Source organism: Urocitellus parryii, chromosome 13 (genome assembly GCF_045843805.1).
Source record: "Urocitellus parryii isolate mUroPar1 chromosome 13, mUroPar1.hap1, whole genome shotgun sequence".
NCBI lineage: Eukaryota > Metazoa > Chordata > Mammalia > Rodentia > Sciuridae > Urocitellus > Urocitellus parryii.
The window spans coordinates 58,403,330-58,425,309 of NC_135543.1; the positions used below are offsets into that span (position 1 = coordinate 58,403,330).

Below are 21,980 nucleotides of genomic sequence, written 5' to 3' on the forward strand. Positions count from 1 at the left end.
GAAACTGGACACAATCAAAACTTCTGTCGCGTTTTCCAGGAAACCCAACACACATTTTCATAACTACACATGCAAATACTGGCTCGTAAACTCACCTGAAGCCTCTGTGGGACTAGGGACTCTGAAGTCAAGGGACTAAACTGAGCACAGAGGGCTGCAGGTGCAAGGTCACCCATCGTTTCTGAGCCAGGTACACTGCAAGATCACACACCATTCCTGGTCTCAGGAGCACCAGTGCCCTGAAGGGGCCTGGTTAAACACCCTCTACCGGTCATTAGAGGAGTGGATTAACCACCATTAGTTACACTATAAGTCCCATGAAATCCAGATGCAAAGGAAGGAAGTTCTCAGCGTCACGTGCCTGCTGGTGTTGAGACAGCAGCCACAGAGGCACCAATGTATGAAGAACAGACAGACCAATCACACCTCTTCAGTAATGAGAATTTCTTTCTAGCTTGTCGCTGTCATTTCCTGCCTCTTATGACATGTCACACATATCTTTTACTTATATTTTTAAAGCAAGCAAGTTCTAGGCTTCATAAGGAAAAGTGTTAATAGACAACTCAAAAGAAATGTTACTCAACACGGGAGAGGCTGCTCGGAGGTTGGATTTATCTCAATTGCCAAACACTTCCTCACTTTCTGTAAACTGCACAAAAGGTTCATTCAACACCGTTCAGAGGCTGAAAGTGAAAGTGACTCAGACTATTTTTGAAAAGGTCGAGAGAGGGCACTTGCCAATTTTCAGATTTCTCTGAAACCCTCTCCTTTGTGTGAACATCATTGAGAAAAGTATGTCATCCTGAGCGGCAACTCGATGACATTGTGATTTGGCTCTCAAAGAGCTCAGGTCCTGGTTCTGTGCCATGGGTCACCAAGCTGCTTTCAGAGGGCATCTGACACGTCAGTCATTTTCGAATGCCGCTGAAAGGCACCTTGGCAGATAGATCCCAGAGTGGAACACAGGCTCAGGCAGGACTCTGCCCTGCTCTCTGCCTGGCCAGGACTCACCTCAGGGGCGGGGTCCCTCCATCATGGCCTCTCTATCAGAGGAGGTAAGACGACCACGTGAAGCCCAACAGGGTGACGAGAAAAACGGCATCTTTTCCCAGGGCAAGCCAACCACCCTGGTCCCTGAAAGTGGTACTATAAGTATGATGCTCAAGAATGATGGTTTGGTTTTTTTTTTTTTTTTTTTTTTTGAAGAAACTAAAATTTCTAAAACTGGATATCCCAAGGGCCAAGGTAGCTAGCTAACTGGTCCATCTTGGCACGTACCTGTTTTCTCTGCCTGGGACCCCTGACCAACACATGTAGTAAAGGCCATCTGTCACCTCTATGGAGCCTGCCCCGTGCTGACAGCAGGCTAACACTCCCCTGCAGAAGAGCTGTCCTCGGGCTCCACCCCACCAGCTCCCACAGCTCTGCCCCACCCCACAGCCCACTTTCTGCTCTCACATTCCAGAGGCAGGGACCCACCAATGTCTTGATTAGCTTCTCCTACACCTTTAATCCTCATCTTGTGTCTCTGGACAACTGCAGAGCAGTGGAGGAGAGACAGAGTCTTATCCTCCTGCCCCGTGGCACCTGTGAAGATCTCAGATTCCAACTGGGAATCGATTTCAGCTCCACTGACGGCGGACACCATGTTTCTCTAGACGTCTCTTCCAGGGTGAGTGACTCCGGTTCTCAGACATGTCTCCAAAAGGCTCTGGCTACGAAACCCACCTCCTTGTCCCAACAGGTCTCTTCTGAAACAGGAAACAAATGAAGTATCATGAGCTCATCTGTGTGAAACCTTTACAAATTAGATGGCGTTTTTATATAGACCACACCCAATACAACCATGTCTCTCTGCAATGATCACGAATAACTAATAAATTCCTTTACAAGGAAAGACACTTTGCCCATGGTCTCATTGCTGGTTTGGGAGAAGCTGAAACATAGCCAAAGAGTTCCTGTGAACCTTCTGGAAAACAGAGAATGAATGTATAACCACCAGGAATTGTGATGTTAAGAACTAAATACAAGACTCCAGGTGAGTCGGACCAGGGCAGAACAGCAAGACACACTTGTCACCCTTCCCTCCAGATAGCTGGGATGGGTTAGACCCACGTGGAGCTCAGCTCACCTCCTCTTTGAGAAGTTTTGCTATCAAGCCATGCATGATACATACACTCTAGTAGTGAGTTGTGGGGCACGGTGAGATGCAAGGTCATCAAATACTACCACCAGCACCCTTGTAGTTCTGACGCAGTGTTCACATCTACCAAGACTGCTCTGTGGACTTATGTCATCGTGACACACTGGGACCCTGAGCACAGAAGGCCCAGCATGAACTCTGCCTCAGTTTCTTAAACTAGAAACTGGCAAACCACTTCCTAAGGTGCTGGTGGATAGCAGGTGCGAAAATGTATATATAGCACCTGGTATTAAAGGAGTTGCTGAGGGGTGCCAGCTCCAGGTGCCACCCTGCCTGCCTGTCATCAGATGATATGGTAAGGCACACCATCCCTTAGCTCTCCAAGTCACGAGGCGATTGTTGAAAATCCAGGGTAAAGGACACTAGTCTCTCTAGGTTAGTACAAACATACCTGTCGCCATCTTTGGCTATTTGACTGTTTTCAAGCTCAGCAGTGAAAAATGTAATTAGCTCTAGTGTCAGTCTGTCTGGGACTGGAGTCAAGTGTGACCTCAATGCTCTGGTCCCCTCCCTGTCACAGGAGGAACTGCAGTGCAGATGCTTCTCAGGGGTCATGGAGACTGAGACAGTACCTGCCAATGCAGTTGTTAGTGTGATGACAACATCCAGCCTTATTTGCTCATCTTACTCACGGGGTGTGTTCAGTGCTCTTGTCAAAATGTCCCCTCAAGACATATTACATAATGCCACTTTGTGTGTGTGTGGAGCTGGGGATGAAATCCAGGTCTTCACGATGCTAAGCAAGTGCTCTACCACAGAGCTACATCCCTTGCCCAATACTGTTTTATTAGAACTTAAAAAAGAAGTGACATGCAGGTCACTATGAGCTCAAGTCCCCAGGGAACAGTCCACTCACAGAGTGGACATCTTTCTTCCAAGCCTCCTGAGCATGCGTTGCATGGACGAGTGTCCCAGGGCTGGTCCTGATCATGGGGGGTAGATGTCTATTCTTGGGGTTCTTCATTTTTCCCATCAGGCACCCAGCTCTCTTGCCTGAGAATTATTTTGAAAAACAAGCACCGTCCAACAAGTTGTCTGAGGATTAGCCGCTATGCCTCACGGCGGGCAGCTGAAATGTTGGAGGTTCCCAAAGTCAAGGATGGTGAAAATTCAAAGGCATTTGAAACAGGGAGTTTTAGGGCCTGAGACACACAGATATTTTTGAGTGGAGGTTTAAATCCACCACCTCCCCACCTCCCAAATTAGCCCAAATCACAATCCGTGTCTTGCCTCATGTATGCAGAACAGTGATTTTTATCAAAATACTAGCAACTAAGTAACTTTAAAATGTTGTCTCTTTTCTTTTGTGACACATGTATGTCATGTGTAGTTACTCTTTAATATACTATGAGAAAAATAATCTTTGCTATTCTGATAAGGCTCAATAGATAGTGGCATGCCTACCAGTTAACATTTAACTAGGACAGTCTGATTGTTTAAACACGTCTGCCTGCCAGGATCTTTGGACCCCAAACGTGGAGCCTATCACCACGAGTGGAAGTTAAGGTCAAGTGAGGAAAGCGGTCAACACCCAGCTAGGGACAAGCCCACATGAAATATTCATTTTCTGTAAATACTGCGTTCAGGAATTGACACTCCACTACTATGGCCCACATACAAAGCACTCTCCTAAGTGCTGATAGAAAAGTGACACTGTGACAAGCCAAGTTTTTGTTAGCTAAAGGGGGTGGGATTTGACTGATGGGAAAACCACATTATTAAAGAGAATACAAACTTGATGTGATCTTTTAAGTTACAGAAATGAATCAAAGAAAATCAAACTCTGGCCATTATTAGAACTCTTTTCTAGCCTCAGAAGTTGGAGTTTTCTTCTACTGTCTTGGGTAGGTGATAAATTAGCCAGTGCTAAACTATTTCAGAACCCTGAGATCTCATGTTCAGAGCTAAAGGAAAAGGTGTTTCCTCTTTATTGGGTTTTTCATCCCCTGAATTATAATTGTGCCTGACCAATCTTCCTCCTCTTCTGAGCGTTCTTCAACCTAATCTAGTCACACGGATAAGTCCACTGCATTTCTAGCATGCGTCAGAGTTGACATGGTTCAGAGAAACACAGACACTCTGTGTGGGAGGACAAGCAGCTGCCCCCCCCTCCCCAGGCAGCACAGCCCCTCATAACCTCTTGGCCCAGAACCAATCCTCAGTTCCGTGAAAATCAAGATAGGTGGACACTCAGGCAGAGGACTGGACAGACACTTTTATCTTGCTGATTTCACTCCAGGACTCGGCTTTCGTCTATACTCCAGAGAGTGACTTCCTCAGAACTTGTTAGGAAGTTAAACGGTGCTCAGTCAGCACTAGCAGCCTGGCCTAGGAGTCCAAGCCGGAGAGACAAGTCACTCAGCACACTCTTAATAAGCCTTTTCCCATTAACATAATTATTTCCTGCTCAGTTAAAATACAAGTGGCATTTTAGCAAGTCACAGACAAGACCAAATGGCCCTGAAACCTTTAAAGCACCCTGAGAACAAGCGCTACCACTTTATGTGCAAATTATCACGCGTGAAACAAGCTCAGCAAGTTTGATCAGTAGACAAGCATGCATGCCACCAGATACAGTCACCAGAGGGCCAAACATGAATTTTAATAAGCTCTTTCTATATTTACTCCAATCAACAGAGCTATCATCTGAAACCTGCACTCTCAGCACCTCAAGTGACAAGGAAGTGGCCCTCACCTGGCACACACGTGTCAGCGAAGACAGCGGTCCACCTCCACCACTTGAAGAATTTCAGAATGGAGAGTGAGGGTTGAATTTCCCAAATTGAACACTAAAAGTTTCAGAATTTTAAGAATGAAGTCTGCCTGCCTTCTGACAGCAATGGCGTCCCTGGGAAGAGAACATGAAGGGACACCTCTCTGGGAGGCAGGCAGGTGTGGGAGGCACTGGGAAGGCACACTGGGGCCTGCTGCTCCGTTCCTGGCTGACAGATGCAGCAAAGGCTTCCGTCCCATGTCTGGCACGCCCAGGCTCGGACCGAGAACCTCTTCACAAGGAAGCCTGGTGACCAGACAGCAGCTTAACACGTCCGTCCCTTTCTGCAGTGGACACCAGTCCACAGCTTCCCGCAGACCTCCCGTCTACGCTGCTTTCCCAGGCCTGGTGCTAGCCACTCGACAGGCCTGGGCCTCTCTCTCCTTTTATGAAGGCTTTACCCCACTTGCCCTGCTATAGGGAAGTGGACAGGGCTGGTGTGTGCAGCTCCTTCCCTTACAAAAACCAAATACAGACTGCTAGGGCCAGGAAGCAGAGGAGAGTCTCCACCTCACCCAAGCCATTTCTGTGGTCCATCCTGGGGGCACCGTTTTTCCTCTTCCTTTATTCACCAGAGGACCAGGCTTCTCTGGTGGGAGGTGGTCTTAACAGCACAATGGCATCAAGCTTCCTGTGGGCTTCACAAGCTCTTGGGCCTCGACTCTGATGGCACAGATTTTTTTTTTTAATCAAGAGATTTTACTGGGGGGCTGCCTGAAGGGGAAGAAAAGGAGAAAAGGAGAGGCAGAGAGCAGAGAGAGGAGAGGAGGAGGGCAGAGAGGAAGAGAGCAGAGAGAGGAGAGGAGGGGGGCAGAGAGGAAGAGAGCAGAGAGGAGAGGAGGAGGGCAGAGAGGCAGAGAGCAGAGAGAGGAGAGGAGGAGGGCAGAGAGGAAGAGAGCAGAGAGAGGAGAGGAGGAGGGCAGAGAGGCAGAGATCAGAGAGAAGAGAGAAAGCAGAGGGAGAGAGGAAGAGGGCGGAGGACAGTAGTGTGTTCCTGGCCAAATGTCAGGAGGCTGCCTGATGGAATCAGTACGGAAGAGTTTCTTCTAAAGTCCAACACACAATGATTTATTCAAGTGAAAGAGGATGGGGTAAGAATAATTCCCACGTTTTCTTTTCACTAATTTTATTTATATTAGGTAGTTTTCACTCAGACTATCTATCAATTCATTTTTTCAGGTTGAGATGTATGCATGTGTCTGTTCCTATGTGCATAACCACTTAGAAACTTTATTTGGTATAATTTCACATTTTTTTGGGTATGCAGAAGTAATTTTATTTTCTTAATGCAGCACAGTAGACATACAATCAATATTATTTCCTAGAATGTGCAATATATAAATTATTCACATTAAAAAATTAAGAACGGAAAGCCTTATATGCAGGAAATATTTAAAAACATATACCTAAATTTTAACCTGTTTTTTGACGATATATGCTACTTGCTTTATAAATCTGAATGAATTTAACATGATACACATTGGCATGAAGTATACATATGGGTCCATTCCAGATGCGTAATACACGAGCAACTCGCTCTTCCCTTTGGTCATTGAGATTCCATGTGCTGAGGCATCAGAGTGGATCTGAAAGATACTTCCAGAAGTACATTGATCACATGGTATCGTTAGAACTTCTGTTTCTTCTATTCTCCTTTATATCGTGGGGGCCTTTTCTCTTTAAAAGCCAGAAGACCTTCAAGTCTGTCTTTTGTTGGAATGGTCTAAGAAAAAAATATATATTTATACCAAAATGAAAACACAACAGTAAAATTTTATCAAACAGGATCTAAGAAAACTAGTCAGAAGTTCATTCTAAAATTTTGAAATCGACTAGTTATTTGAACAATTCTAATTGTGTGACCAAATTGATTTTCATTACTTCAAATAAGTTTTTTTTTCCTATTTCAAATGGACTCAAAAAATTAAAAGATTACTTTTCACATCAGCTTAGGTTTACCAACAACAACAACAACAAAAACCCAGAAGGCAGAGCCCCTATACTCCCCTAAAGCTGTGCCCCAGATTCCTGCTATTGACATTAGTGTGTTAAACTTGTCACATGTGATGAATCAATCCTGGTACGTTATTACTATTAACTATGATCCATTTCCATTGAGGTTCACTCGTGTTGCCTGCTGTAAGGGTTTTAACAAATACAATGTCAGATACTCTCCACGACAGTATTATACAGAAGTTTCAATGCTATAAACATCCTCTGTGCTGTGCCTATTCAGCTTTGACCTCTGTCACTCAAAACTACCTCTACAGCTTTGCCTTGTCATGGAATTGGAATAACAGAGAAGCTTTTGTAGATGGGATTCTTTCACTTGGCTATATGCATTAAAGGTCTCTATATACCGTCTTACTGTTTGATAGCTCCTGTCTTTTTACTGCTGTCTAATATTCCACGGCTAGATGTACTTGTCTATCCATTCTCCTACTGAAGACTTACATCTCTACTGCTCCTGTGTTTTGGCAATTATGAATAAAGCTTGGTGTGCAGGGTTTCGTGTGGACGTAAGTTTTCAAATTATTTGGATAAATAACCAAGAGCATGACTGCTGGATCATACAGTGAGAGTATGTCTGCCCTACAAAAACCTGCCCAACGGTCTCCCAGAGTCTCCGAATCATTTACACCCTCGGCAGCAATGACCGAGCGCTTCTGCAGCTCTCCATCCTCACGAACACCTGGTGCCCTCGGTGTTTAGATCTGAGCCATTCTAACAGGCTGTGCTGGCATCTCATTGTCCAACCTGCCATTCTCAGAAACTGGCATCATTTCTCTGATTTTTTGTCATCTCTTTATCTACCTTGGACAGGTATCTATTCAGCTTTTCTGTTCATTTTTTAATTGAGTTGTTTATATTCTTGAGTCTTAACAGTTCTTTGTATATTTTGGATACATCCTTTATCATGTGTTTGAAAGATTTTCCTCCCAGTCTGGATCTCCCATTCTTTAGCAGTATCTTTTACTGAGCAGGTTTTTAATAAAGGCAATGTCAATTTTTTTTTCTTTCATGGACTGTGCTTTTTGGTGTTGTAACTAAAAAGTCATTGCCAAACCCATAGAGCATAAAATTAAATTATCTTCTGCAAGTGTGAGAGTTTCTCATTTTACGTCGAGGGTTCCAATTCATTTTGTGAGAAGTGCAAGGTCACTGTCTAGACCTGTTCTTGTCCTGTGAACATACAGATGTTTCTGGACCATTTGTCTTCAAGAATTCCTCTCTACTGAACTGCTTTTGCTCCTCTGTCAAACCGTCAATTGGCTACATTCGTGGGTCTCAATTCTGTTCCTTGTCTCCCTGTTGGTTCTGTCACCATTACCACAATGTCTTGAATTCAGGGAATGCAGTCTTCCGGCTTTGTTCTTTGGCAATTCTGTCCTGGTTATTTTGCATGTTTGGACTTCACAAATGAACTAGAACACTTTGTCAAGATCCATAACATAATTTGCTGGGAATTTTATTGGGATTGTGTTAAACGTATAGATTAAATTGGGAAGAACTAACATTTTGACAACAACTGAATCTTCCTAACTATGAACATGGCTTGTTCTTCTATTTATTTGGATCTTAGTCTCTTTCAGCAGGGTTTTTGGTTTTATTCCTATACCTCTTGTATGTTATTTTGTTAGATTTGTACCTAAGCTCTTCACTTTTTGAGTGCTGATGTAAATGGTGTTGCATTTTAAATTTTGAATTCCAATTCTTCCGCTGCTATATAAGGAAACAATTGATTTTTGGATATTAACTTTGTATTGTGGGATATTTTGCTGTTAACTGCTTATGAGGAACTTGTTTAGATGATTTTTGAGGATTTACCACTTAGACAATCATGCCATCTGTGAAGCTTTATTTTTTACTTCTCAATATGTACATCTTTTATTCTTTTTCTTCTTTTTCTGCATTGGCTAAGACCCCCAATAAGATGCTGAAAAGGCACAATGGGGGGGGTCATGCTTGCCTTGTTCTTGATCATTAAGTAGGATGTCAGCATTCTGTAGATGTTCTTACCAAGTTGAAAAAGTTTCACTCTGCTCATTGTTTGCTGAGAGTTTTTATCATAAATGGGTAGTGAATTCTGTCAAATGCTTTTTGAGCATCTAATTGATAATAATCATATAAATTCCTTCTTTAGTCTACTGACATGATGGATGACACTGATTTTTTTCTTATGTTGAACAAGATTTGTATATATGAATAAATCCCATTTGGTCAGAGTAGAATTCTTTTTTCAATTTACTATCATTAAGGAACTTTTCATTTGTTTTGGCCATACTCATATGAGAGACATTTGTGGATCCTTCTCCTTTCGTGCTATGTCTTCCTCTGATTTAGGTATCAGGGCAACTCTGCCCTCACTGAACAAGTCAGCAGTGTATTGTTTGCATCTATTTTCTGGAAGAGATTATGAAAGTGGTATTTCTTCTTATATGGTCAAATATGCTTTATACACACGTACATACACATATACATGTATATATGAGACTGAGGATTTACTTCACTCCCAGGAATTACTCACCAATGACAGCTAATTTGTATATTCAGACCAGACACAGAGCAACACTCTAGATACTGCTCCTATTAATAACTCTACCATGCTTTAATAGGATCTGATGTAGTGCCCAACTCTCAGGAAAGGTAGAACAAAATGCTATTGCTTTTTAGATGCCCTTAAAGTTATCTCTCTTAGGGAAAAGAAAGAAATAAAAACATTTCCTTCTTGGACAGAACTACTAATCTGTATATAAAAAAGAACCCTATAATTTCATCAGTGAACTGTCAGTGGGCAGGAAAGAAGGCTCAGACTTCAGAAAAGCTCATGAGTCTTCCACACCACTGCTACATGGGAGGCACAAGCCCAGGGCCATCTGCTGCCTCTCTGGACTACAGTGAGAGGCAAAGGCCACATGCACAGGAGACAGGGCAAGCCTTGTGAGACGGCCACAGCCTGAGCAGCACTAACTGGTTACTGTATGGGTTTTCTGAATTATGCAGAGTCTTCAAGTCTGTTCAGCAGAAGCAGTAGTAGAACTTGGTAATAGTCAAAGAGTAGAAACAACTAACTTCAACCCATTTGTGTGATTTTGAAATGAGAATAAAGGAAATCTTACTGAGTGATATATTCTACATTTGAAATACCCAGAAGTAAATAATTGGGAAGGGTGCATCCTTACTGAATTTGTGATTATATTACATACCTGAGCATAACATGCTACTTCTATGGCTAATCCTGTTACTAAGTCAACCTGAGGATAAAAACATAATTCATTTCAATAGAAGTAACTTTGCAAAATATGGTATAGTCAATTTAAATTCAAATTAAATAACCCTATCCCCCCAAAACAGAATCTTTTGATATAGTGCCACCAATCAGTATATGGCCACTATGAGAGACCTGAGACCAGGCTTCCTAGGTTCAAATCCTGACACTACCACTTGGGAGCTGTATAACTTAGAAAAGTTACTGAACCTCTCCATGCTTCAAGGGGCTAATCATAGTACTCACCAAATTGGGTTGAGGGTGGCATACTGTAAGGATTAAATGAGTCGATCTAAGTGAAGCCTTCATAAAGCACCTAATTGATACAAGAAAGCCTGTCACACGGTAAGGACTATGTAAGGTGTTTGCTTTTAGTATTGTCACCATCGTGAAAGCACCAGGGTAATCCAATCAAATACCTGCAAATTTGTGAAGCTGCATTTACTGCAAATTATTACAAATTCCATCTTTTTTTACTGACATAAAGCCAAAGAAGATATAGTGCCTCCTGTGCCTACAAGGAAGAAACACCTTTTTGCAAAATTCCTGTATGTTAGCCAAACTACAATATCTGTCATTGAAAGTCTGAAGTACATGAGTGCCTGCACTACTCCTCCCCGCCCACTCCCCACAGCTCAGGGACCCCACTCTGGAGTCATGTCCCTGGGGCATGCCCAGCACACCCTACAGAAGACACATTGACAAGTCAAACGTGGAAGAGAGCTTAGAGCTGGGAATGTTTTTCATAATGTGATACTGATGCTCAGAGTATACGGAATGTCTTTTTCCTTTGGTTTTCTATGAAATACTAGTCAGTGAATCTAATTAATGCAATGGCAAAAATAACTGACATATCATAAGTTGCACAGCATTGGTGAAATTCTGAATTCTGTGATTATAATACGAACTCAACAATAATCACAGCAAAATGAAATCAATGATGTAGCCTAAAGGAACCTTAGAATCTTTCAGTAATAATAGCGTTCAAACAGCTATATTTTGGAATATTAAACAATAATGTCGAAGTTGGGTGCAATGGCGCATGCCTGTAATCCCAGAGAGGCTGAGGCATGAGGATCACAAGTTCAAGGCCAGGCTGGGCAATTTAGCAAGACCCTGTCTCAAAGTAAAAATACAAAAGGGCTAAGGCATAGCTCAGTGGTTGAGTGTCTCTGGGTTCAATCCTTAGAACCAAAACACGAAAACAAAAAAAAGAACCCTCTAAAAGTCTAAACATGTTCATTTAGATTAATCTTCACTATTCATTCTAACAACAAACTTGAGCATTAAGGAACTTACCTCCATCCCTTGATTAATTTCTAGTTTTGCCACTCTCATTGCAACAGGTCCCTAAAATTCAAATTAAACAAATTTTACTTACTATTTATGCAAATTATGTTGTACACCTTAAGTAAAATTCAGGAATTCCCATTGATAGATACATGGCATGGCCAACAACAGTTATGAGCTACTAGATGGAAAATTTCTTTTCTGAGCTTTGCAAGGTCTTAATTAAACAGCAACTATAACAACTGTGTTGCATCAGCAACTTATTTAGAGGCCACAGTATTCTGTTACAGCAAACTTTAGATCCCTGAAGGCAGCAGGCAGTGACGTCCAGCTGAAGGCTTAGTGTTCTTCCATATTCTCCCTAGAGGGTAAGTAGGGGAAAGAAAAAAGAAGTCTTTGGCTTAATATCACACTAACTAGCAGTTATGACTGAAATTAGGGCTGGCAACCAGCCTGCTGCCAGTAAGGATAGGGTCGATACAATGCCCTTTGGACGTGTGTATCTCTTCTCCCTTAGCACGGATAACTAACTGTGGTGACGGTGGGTGAACACACACACACATGCTCTGAGCAGGACTCTCACCTGCACGGGTGTGCCTGGGTCACACTGGAAGGAGCTGGTGGGCACCTTCTGTGAGAAGGACACCATGACTTGTGTTTTCTGGAGGCCAAACTCTTACCAAACTATCCTATGAAAAGCGTACTCCCCAGATGGAATTCAGTTCTTCAATTTCATTTTGAATTTCTAAAATATTCTAATTTATTTACAGGTAATAAATGTGAATTTGTAGCTTATTTTGAATTGAATGGTCTTCTGAATTAAAAATGCAAAGTAGGCTCCAAAAAACAGGTGCAACAAAAGAACTCTAAGGAGTGAATGGACAAATGCATAAAAATTACTATTTATTCTTTTCCAGGGGTTTCTAATATCAATTTGACCCATCTAAATTCTCCAGAAATACTAATTATAGAAGATTTTTCATTATTTGGAGAGTGATCATTCAATAACAATGTAACAAATACAATAAAGATCACTGCATTCAAACTTGTTTGGTAAATTATATACATGGTTTTCACATCACAGTCATTCAATATACCCTTCTACATTTGTTTAACTTGGAGAAAATCTACTTTTAACCACTGAAGTTCTCAGAGGAGTGTCCTTCTGAGGAAAGGTAAAGAAGCCTGCCTGAGGTGGTAAGGGAACTCTGGCTTCCGCAGGAATAAAGGCAGCTCACTGCCAGATCCGCTGAGGCAGAGAGGGAGGCAGAGGGTGCCACCCCTGCTCAGGCAGGTGGATGTGGACAGTGAACGGCATTAACTGCAAGGAGGCTCACAGGAGAAAAGGCAAGCTGGAAACTAAGGCGTTCAAGAGCCTCCTCCACGGAGCTCCGGATCACAGAGCCACGTATCAGGTCGTGCAGTGCCATGAATAATCAGAACCTGGATACACCCCTCGATTTCAATTCAAATATACCTTGGTCATAAGATTTCAAGCCAAGGAAAGTCATTAAACCAATATTTAAACGATTACTTTCCCTGACACTTTACCTTTAATCTGTCTTTAGGCAGATAATTCCCTAATATTTGGGGGAAATACCAAGGTTATAATGAAAGTCTCTTTTTAACAGCAGTAAAATCTTTTTATTTGCTCTCTCTCCATCAATTTAACAAGCACCTGGCCTCTACTGAGTAAAAGGCTCCGTGTCACCTCACACAGGGACTAAGTTAGAGAAGAGCTCTTTCCTGAGACGGCCAATAGGCTACAAGCTGATTAAGAGGGACCATCAACACCTGAAGTGTGGCCCTGTGTGACAGCTCTGGGGATGAGCGTAGCAGAGTGGGGCAGGACCAAGAGGTTATCACGTGCTGAGTGACAAAGCCTTCTGGAAAGGGGAACTCTGGGCAAGTGTGGGGGCATGTGCACTTCTGTGAAAGCCTTCGTGACATTTCTAAAGGATCAATGGCCTTGATCCTTTGGATTATAAATCCTGTTTGAGGTAAGTAAACCAAATACAGAGAGGAACTTATTTTGACTCCAGAAATGGCTGGTTATGGGAGCTATAAAAGTTCAAGCTCCATGACGGACAAAGAGATTCTGACTAATCACTTACACAGCAAAAGGAGACTCTTCCTCTTAAGTTTAAATCCTTTAATCTGTGATTTCAGACCAAAGGAACATTTGAAAACATACACCTGCTGACAGAAAAAAAAATCCCTTAAAAAGAAGCCATCAATGCCCGGTTCTTAGTGTTTCCACGTACAGTCCAACAACTGCACATGTGATCCAGATTTTTTCATGTACTTGTGAGGATCATACAGCATACAGTAAAGCCATGAAGCAATACCCGAATCATCAGAAAAAGAAAGACACACAATACTTTAAACTGCAGCTTCTCAAGCAGGTCACCCAAACAAAGCCATCACAGTGAAAGCCCAGTTAGATCAGTCTCCTTACTTATTAGGAGAGACACTTTAACGTTTGGTCAAATGTGCTTTCTCTACACGTACACAACTGAATGGTGTCACAGGGGCCAAACGCTGTTCATATGAAACATGAAAGTGAAATTAAAGTGTGGTCACAACATCACCCTCGGATGATCTTCAAGTTCTGGTTTTAATTCTGAAGGATCTTAACTTCCTATCTGTCAAACAAGAAATGTTAAACTGGAAAGCTGTTTTAGTCTTTGTGCTATGGGATCACCTACATGGAGAAGCAGAGGAACCCTAGAGTCAGAAGTACCTGAGGTAGAAACTCCCTGGCCAGGTCCAGGGCCTTTCTGTAGGCCGCGTCCCCCTCCTGGTTCTGCTCCAGGACGTGGCTGATCAAGCCCACGGCTTTGGCTTCTTGTCCGTCAAGCACTCGTGCAGAGAAGATGAGCTCCTTGGCCAGAGACATCCCGATGGCCCTTGGTAACCGCTGAGTTCCCCCTGAAGGGTTAGGAGAAGAAAGGCAGGCGGTCATTAGACACCTTTTCATTTTAGCACTTCAGTACTTCATCTGTTCAGTCAGTTATTACACAAATAAACCAGGGCCAGAAGTTTATAAGTCAAAATTAGGCACTGGAAACACAGTGCACTTCAAAACACAGCCCAATTTCTCAGTTTACTCGATTAATACCACTACCAAAGAACTTGAGGATTTTACATCATCAGCAAGTGACTTTGGTACCTCAAATACTGCTGGTGTACTCCTGACTCCAATCAATAGTAACCACCATGTCCTAACCACAAGCAGAACAAGAGGGGACAAGCAATACTGTCCAGGGGTGCACAGCCTAGAGAGCAGAGTCCTGACAAGACTGGCAATTACCTTTCAGCTTACCAAATTCTTAGGAATTCAACCCTCATACTTTTAAAGAATTCTGTATGGTGAATGAATTATAAAGTCATTTTAATTTAGTAAAAGTAAAAACAGACAACCACTGATGAAGTGCAGCTTTGCCCTGCTGGCTCCTCCTCTTTTGGAGATGCTGTCTCACCCAGGCATCCCTACCTCTCAGCTGTCAGGAAATCCACTGCGCGGTGGGGTCAGAACCAGGCCTCCAGATTTGACTTTGCCATGTAGCTACTTTGGACTTTATGAATTGAATACCTCCTCAACTCCAAGGAATGAAGTGGCATGATTCAGGGTAAACTGAGGAGAGGAGTTCTGCAGCAGAAGAGGCCGGCTTTGATGAAAACTGGCTAATTCATTCCATCCGTCTGCCTATTCCCTAGAATGGCTCCTAGTGAACAGGCCAAGATCTCATTAAACAGAAGGTTGGACAAAAACAGGTAATTCAGACATAGCTTCCATTTCTACTGTTAAGAATATGAACAGCCACAACATTAGGATTTGTCTATGACTTACCCTTAAAATGGCTGCTGAGCTGCCCAGGGCTCATGTGGCCAAGAGGCAGAGGAGCAGGTGACTGCCAGGTTTAGAGGAGGAGATAACTGGATGGCCCACTGTCTAGGCAAGCTCACTTGGTTTTATCTGGCCTACAAAAGTTTAAGCTTTTTACCCCCCACAATAGTTACCAACACTCAAAACTGGATGCATGATTTTATCCAAAAAAACAATTTCTACTTGCAAGTCAACTGTGCCACCCCTTTTTGGTGTAATGCTCTCTAGTCTGCCTCAGTCTCCACCACACCCTATAAGCCAGTCTTCAGAAAGAACTTAAAAGGCATATTTGTCTTCAATAATGAAGTATATTCTTACATGCTCAATAATATACAATTAACAGTATAGAACTTAAGATGCTGTTCTTAAACCACAATAAGAATAATGAAATATAAGTAATAAAAAAAACCAACCTCAATAAACCAGTACAGGATTGACATTTTCTATAGACTGTTTTCATATACAAATGAGTGATGCTTCTGTAAAATGCAGTTATTATTGAGTGTTTAAATTGCTCAGGCAGCTAAGAGATAGTACTTGTATAAAATGTAGCAGAAAATATGTCTATAAAGAACACAGCATTGACAGTTTTAAGTAGTAAAGAGTGATACTGCTCAGCACAGCAAAGACAGGTCTGGGAACTAATGAGCAACCTGCAAGGTAAAGACAGTTACCTATGGTATTTTCAACAGCAGATGGTTAGAACACAGATATAAACAAATAACCCAGATAACTACATTTACTCATTAAGATATTCATAATTTTGATGATAGTCATAATGAGCATGTTTAAAAATGATTACTCCTGGGTTCTGAGAAAGTTGAATGCAGACTGGTCAAAATTAACAAATGCAACCCTCCCTGTTAATGTCACACTTTACCCAATTGAACCTTAACATTTTGAAAGTCCACAAACCTTATACCCATTCATCATATCATTCCTCTCATATGATCATTCTCCAGGAATTAGAATTTTGCAAAGACTTGAAAGTGGCAGTTACATCGTAGATGGAAACTAACATGAAAAACCACCCCCTTCAGATGAGCAGCATGCAGCTTGCTGCTCCGCTCCACAAGGCAGATGCACCACACAACAGTGTGTAGGACCTGGGGCGGGCAGGGGAGGGCCTGGTGCCGAGGGAGCATTCTGACTCACTGAGGACAGAACATCACGCTGGCTCACAAGCCAGCACTCATCCAGACTTGGCCTTTCCAGGTGACATCGCGAGCCTTCTCTGTCATATGAATGGATTCACACAATATTTGTCTTTTGTGACTGGATAATTTCACTCAGCACAATGTCCTTAAGGTTCATCAGTGTTGTAGCATGTCAGGATTTTCATTCTTTTTTAAGGTTGAGTAACATGCCATATGCATTTTGTTTGGGTTGCTCCCACCAATATAGTAGAGTTTTACAATTTAAAATCATTTTAACCAAAATATAAAAACATAGATATTGTATATATTTATGGGATCCCATGTGATATTTCCATACATGTATACATGTCATGATACTTGAATCAGGTTAACCACATCTGTCTCATTCAACATTCAGATTCCTTTCCTTTAGCTTTTTGAAATGAACAGTACATAGCTATTCTCTATAACCACCCTTCAACAGCACAATGGAACTCTGGGCTCCTATCCAACTGACCAACCTTTCCCCATCTTTCTCCTTCCTCTTGTGTTCTCAGCTTTCAGTATCCACCGCTCTACTCTCAATCTCTATCATAGACTGATGGTTTTGGATTTTTACATGTGAGATCATGCAGTGCTTGTCTTTCTCTGCCTGGTTTACTTGAGTTCATATAATGATCTGCATTTCTTTCCATGTTGTCATGAATGGCAGGATTTCATTCTTTTTTGGTGGGGGAGGGATGATCCATATTCAGTGGTATGCATGTGCCATTTCTTCTTTATCCATTCGTGAGTTTAGGATGTTTCCATTTCTTGGATACTATGAATACTGCCACAATAAACATGAGAGTGCAGACATGTCATCATCATACTGATTTCATTTTTTGCAGATATATGCCCAGAGGTGGAACTGCTAGATCATATGACAGTTCCTATCTTTTGAAGAACCTCCGTAGTGTTTTTCTATATTCCTTTTCACCAACAGTATGCAAGGCTGCCTTTTTCAACATGTCATTCATGGCAACATGGAAAGAAATGCAGATCATTATGTGAACACAAGTAAACCAGCACTTACTTTTGTCTTTTTGAGAACAGTCATTCTTACTGGAGGTGGTATCTCACTGTGCTTTGGATTCACACTTTTCAGATTAGTGAAGTTGGGCATTTCTTCATACACCTATTGGCCATTTGCAGGTCTTCTTTTCAGAAATGTTTTCTTGGGTCTATTGTTCATTTAAATAACTTCATTATTTGTTTTTCATTTTTGTTTTGCTATTTTTTTAAGTTTCTTATATAGTCTGTATATTAACCCCTTATAGGAAATAACAACTTGCAAATATGGTCTTCCATGCTGTAGGCTGTCTCTTGATTCTGATTGCTTCTTTTGCTGAACATCAGGCTTTTAATTTGATATAAGCCCATTTTTCCACTTTTGCTTATGTCTCCTGATTTGAGGAGTCTTGGCAATTCCAAAGTCCTGAGGCAACTCCCCTATATTTTCTTCTAATAATTACAATTTCAGGTTTCACACTGAAGTCTTTAATCTATTTTAAGTTGACTGTTGTAACTGGTAAGAGACAGTTTCATTCTTCTGCATGTGGATATCCAATCTTCCCAGCACCATTTACTAAAAAGACTGTCCTGTTTCCAATGCATATTCTGAACATTTTTGCTGAAAACCAGTTAGCTGCGACGTGTGGGTTTACTTTTGGCCTGTCCTGTTCCATTGCTCCGTGTGTCTGTTTTAACATGCTGTTTTGATTACTACAGTTTTGTAGTATATTCTGAAGTCAGATAAAGTGGGATGCCTCCTACTTTGTTCTTTTGCTCAAAATGGCTTTGACTATTTTTTTGTGGTTATCTATTGTGAGGCATTTGTTATAAATGAGAACGCTTCCTTGATTTCTAGTTCAGACACTTTGCTACTGAGGTACCAAAAAATGACTGATTTTTACACGTTGATTTTGTATCACGAAATGCTGCTGAATTAATTATTAGTTGTAACGGTCTAGAGTCTTTGGAGATCATGTCATCTGCACACAGTGAATATTGGATTTCTTCTTTCCAACTTATATGCCCTTTATTTCTTTCTGTTGCCTGACTGATCTGGCTAGGACTTAGAGTACTATGCTAAATAAAAGTATTGCAAGTGTCTTACCTTGTTCTAGAACTTTGGGAAAAAGCTTTCGGTTATTCCCCTGTCAGTATTAGGTTAGCTGTTCAGAGTTTTCATCATGAGAGGATGTTAAATTTTATCAGATGCCTTTTTGGCATCTTTCTGCATCCACTGAGATGATCACAGCTTTGTCTTTTACCCTACTGATATGCTGCAGATGTGAGCCAGGCTTGCTCCCTCACATGAACCCAACTCCGTTATGGTGAATAACCTTGGTTACTGCTGCCGGACTGAGCTCAGTAGTATTTTGTTGAGGACTTCTGCCTATTTGTTCATCTAGGATAATGGTCTAGAACTTTCCTTTTTTGTTGTGTCCTTGTTTGGTTTTGGTGTCAGGATAATGTGGGCCTTGTAGAATGACTTTCCAAAAATTCCTTCCTCTTCAAATTTTTGGGAACAATTTACTAAGAATCAATATTATTCTTATTTAGATATCTGATAGAACCCAGTGTGAAGCCACCAGATCCTGGGCTTTTCTTTACCAGGAGACTTTGTTTTAAATTACTGGTTCCACCTCATTACTCACTACTGGTCTCTTCAGGTTTTCTACTCAGGACTCAACCTTTGTAAGGTGTATGTGTCCAGGAATTTCTCCATTTCTTCCTTGATTTCTAGTTCAGACACTTTGCTACTGAGGTACCAAAAAATGACTGATTTTTTGTTGGCATACAGCTATTCATAAAGCTTTAATATTTCTGTGGTATCAGTTACGATGTTTACATTTTCATTTCTGATTTGAGTCTTCTTTTTCATAGTCTAAAGGTGTATCAATTTTATCTATATTTCTGAAGAATAGGTCTTTACTTCATTAATCTACAAATTTTATTTTAGTCTCCATTTTGTTTATTTTTGCTCTGGTCTTTGTGACTTCCTACCTTACACCAATTCTGGGCTTGTCTTGATCTGTTTTCAGTTTCTTGTGATGAAGTGATGGGCTGTTTTGAGATCTCCGTTTTTCTTGATGCTGGCACTGATGGCTGCCAGCTTCCCTTTAGTACTGGCTTTGCTCTATCCCACAGGTTTTGGTACGTTGGGTTTCCATCTGCGTGTTTGAAGAAATGTTTAAACCTCCTGATTTCTGCTTTACTCCACTGGTTGGCCAAGAGGGAATTAATTCTTATGTATGAATAGTTTCCAAAGTTTTTCTTGTTACTGACTGATTTCCAGTGTTATTGAACTGCTGTCAGGAAAGACACCCAATATAATTTCGATTTTAAGAACTTTTTCAGTCTTGTTTTGGGGGCCTATCCTATGATTTGTCTTGGAGAATTTTATACGCTGTTGAGAATATACCACTTTTTACTGGTTCTTTTTTTTGGGGGGGGGTTATAAAATCTGGCTACTCCTGCTTTCTTTTGGATTCTATCTGAATGGTATTCTATCCCTTCTATATATGTCTTTACCTGTGAAATGAGTTTCCAATAGGCAACATATATTTGGGTTTTTTTGTTTTATCCATTAGTTGCTCTATGTCTTTTAATTGGGGAATTTAATTCATTTACACTTAAGACAATCATCACTAGATAATGTCTTATCACAGCTATTTTGTGAATTTTTTTCTAATTTAATTGAGTTTCTTTCTTATTTTCTCCTTTTTTACAGTCTCCCTTTATGGCTAAGTGATTTATATTAGTTCTGGCTCAACTATTAAAGATTGTTGTATTATAGTTACTATAAGGCTAAAAACATCCTTTGGTTTTAACAAGCTATTTTGAAATGCTGACAATACAACATAAAGAAATAAAATGAAAATATAGTACAATCTAATCTGTTAGTGATGCTTTCTAGTGAACTTTTGATTAATTGTGTCTTTCATTTCTAGGACTTCTAATTGGTTCCTTTTCAATAGCTCTGCTTTTTTACTGAAATGGCCTTAAATCTCCTGTGTTTGCTCTCTTCATTCATTCCTTAGATCTTCTTTTAGTTCACTGAAGATTTTAATATAAATCAGTTTTTAATAATCTTCCTCTGTAATTTAATTTCATCCACTTCCATATCTGTGAGCTTATGGGGAACTGTGAATTTTAGGGGGAGGTTTGTTTGCCTGTTTCCTTGTATTTTCAGAGGTCTTGGACTTGTGCATCATCTGAGATGGATTCTCCTTCCTCTTTTATATGTGTGCCCTTTTAAGTGTACTTCATCTTTTTTTCGTTCTGGGACTTCTCTGCTTCTAACGTGTGAGTAGATGTCCAGGAGTGAACCCTGAGGTCCCCTTCTGGTTGTTCCTACCTGGGACCTGGGTTGTTGGTTTGGGGTTTTTTCTCCCCTATTCTATGTCCAACTATGTATTTTCAAATAGCCTGACTTTGAGCTCACTCATTCTCTCTCCTGTTTGATCTTTGCTAAAGATGCCTTCTATTGTGTTTTTAATTTTGTCAGTATATTTTTCAGCTCAAGGAATTATTTGATTTTTTAAAAAACTGTTCCCATCTCTCTGCAAGTTTCTCAGTTAAAGATCACTTTTAATCACTTCTTTGTGTTCTCTGAGGTTGAAATTCCTTTGGATAACTACTTTAAGTCCTCCATCCGAGTTCACCCATGCTGTTTATGATCTGGTTAGTTTTTGAGCCTTATTTTGACCCTTAGGCAAGGCCATGGTGAAAGTTCTTGATGCTTGTTAGTGATGTCTTCCGGGTATTGAAAAATTAGGTATTCAGATCTAATATCTAATTGAAGGTTTAGGTTTTTGTAACCTGGCTTTATTTGTCTTTCCAGAAATTCAAGCAGGCTGCTTATTTCCTCTAAGACTGAAATCACTTTCACCATTTCAGCACTAGATGGCATCCCGAGTTCAGGTTCACTTAGAGTTGGCTGTTGGTGTACTGTCACTGTCTCTGCACTAGAGGGTGATCCAATCCTGGATTTATCCCAAATATACAGTGTACTATTCTTCATGAATTGGTGAGTATCTAAAGGGGGTAGTTTTTCTCTGCAAGCCTCTCCCTGGGCTCTGGGTAGGCCCAAATTCATCACCCACAGTTACTGGTTAGTGGTCAGGAACTGTGGAATTCCACCTGATTCTGTAAAGAATCACTTTAGAGGATGTAGCTCCAGGCTCCTATGTTACACCCAAGGCCACAAACCCTACAATGAGGTGTCACACCCTGAGTCCATACCCTACTATGAAGCATTAGGTAGAATCAAGGTTCACACTGTTATGGGCTGCTTACCTGCCAAGATTGGGATCTGGAATGCTTCCCCAAGGCTCAAGTGTTAGATAACACAGCAAGGTTCAGAGGTAAAA

The 21,980-nt window shown here is 41.2% G+C and overlaps 1 protein-coding gene across 2 annotated transcripts in view; it reads right to left on the bottom strand.

Moving 5' to 3' along the window:
- Positions 1 to 6,110: 6,110 nt before the first annotated feature.
- The window catches only part of LOC144249990 (methylglutaconyl-CoA hydratase, mitochondrial), a 129,770-nt gene continuing 113,900 nt past the window's right edge, over positions 6,111 to 21,980 (bottom strand). The window contains exons 6-9 of one of the 2 annotated variants that reach the window (XM_077792255.1): positions 14,279 to 14,466; positions 11,545 to 11,595; positions 10,184 to 10,231; positions 6,111 to 6,699 (exon numbers count right to left, since the gene is read on the bottom strand). In XM_077792255.1, coding sequence (XP_077648381.1) covers positions 6,622 to 6,699; positions 10,184 to 10,231; positions 11,545 to 11,595; positions 14,279 to 14,466 — 365 coding nt within the window. In that variant the 3' untranslated portion in view covers positions 6,111 to 6,621. The remainder of the gene's footprint in view (positions 6,700 to 10,183; positions 10,232 to 11,544; positions 11,596 to 14,278; positions 14,467 to 21,980) is intronic. The other variant, XM_077792256.1, reaches the window with a different exon arrangement.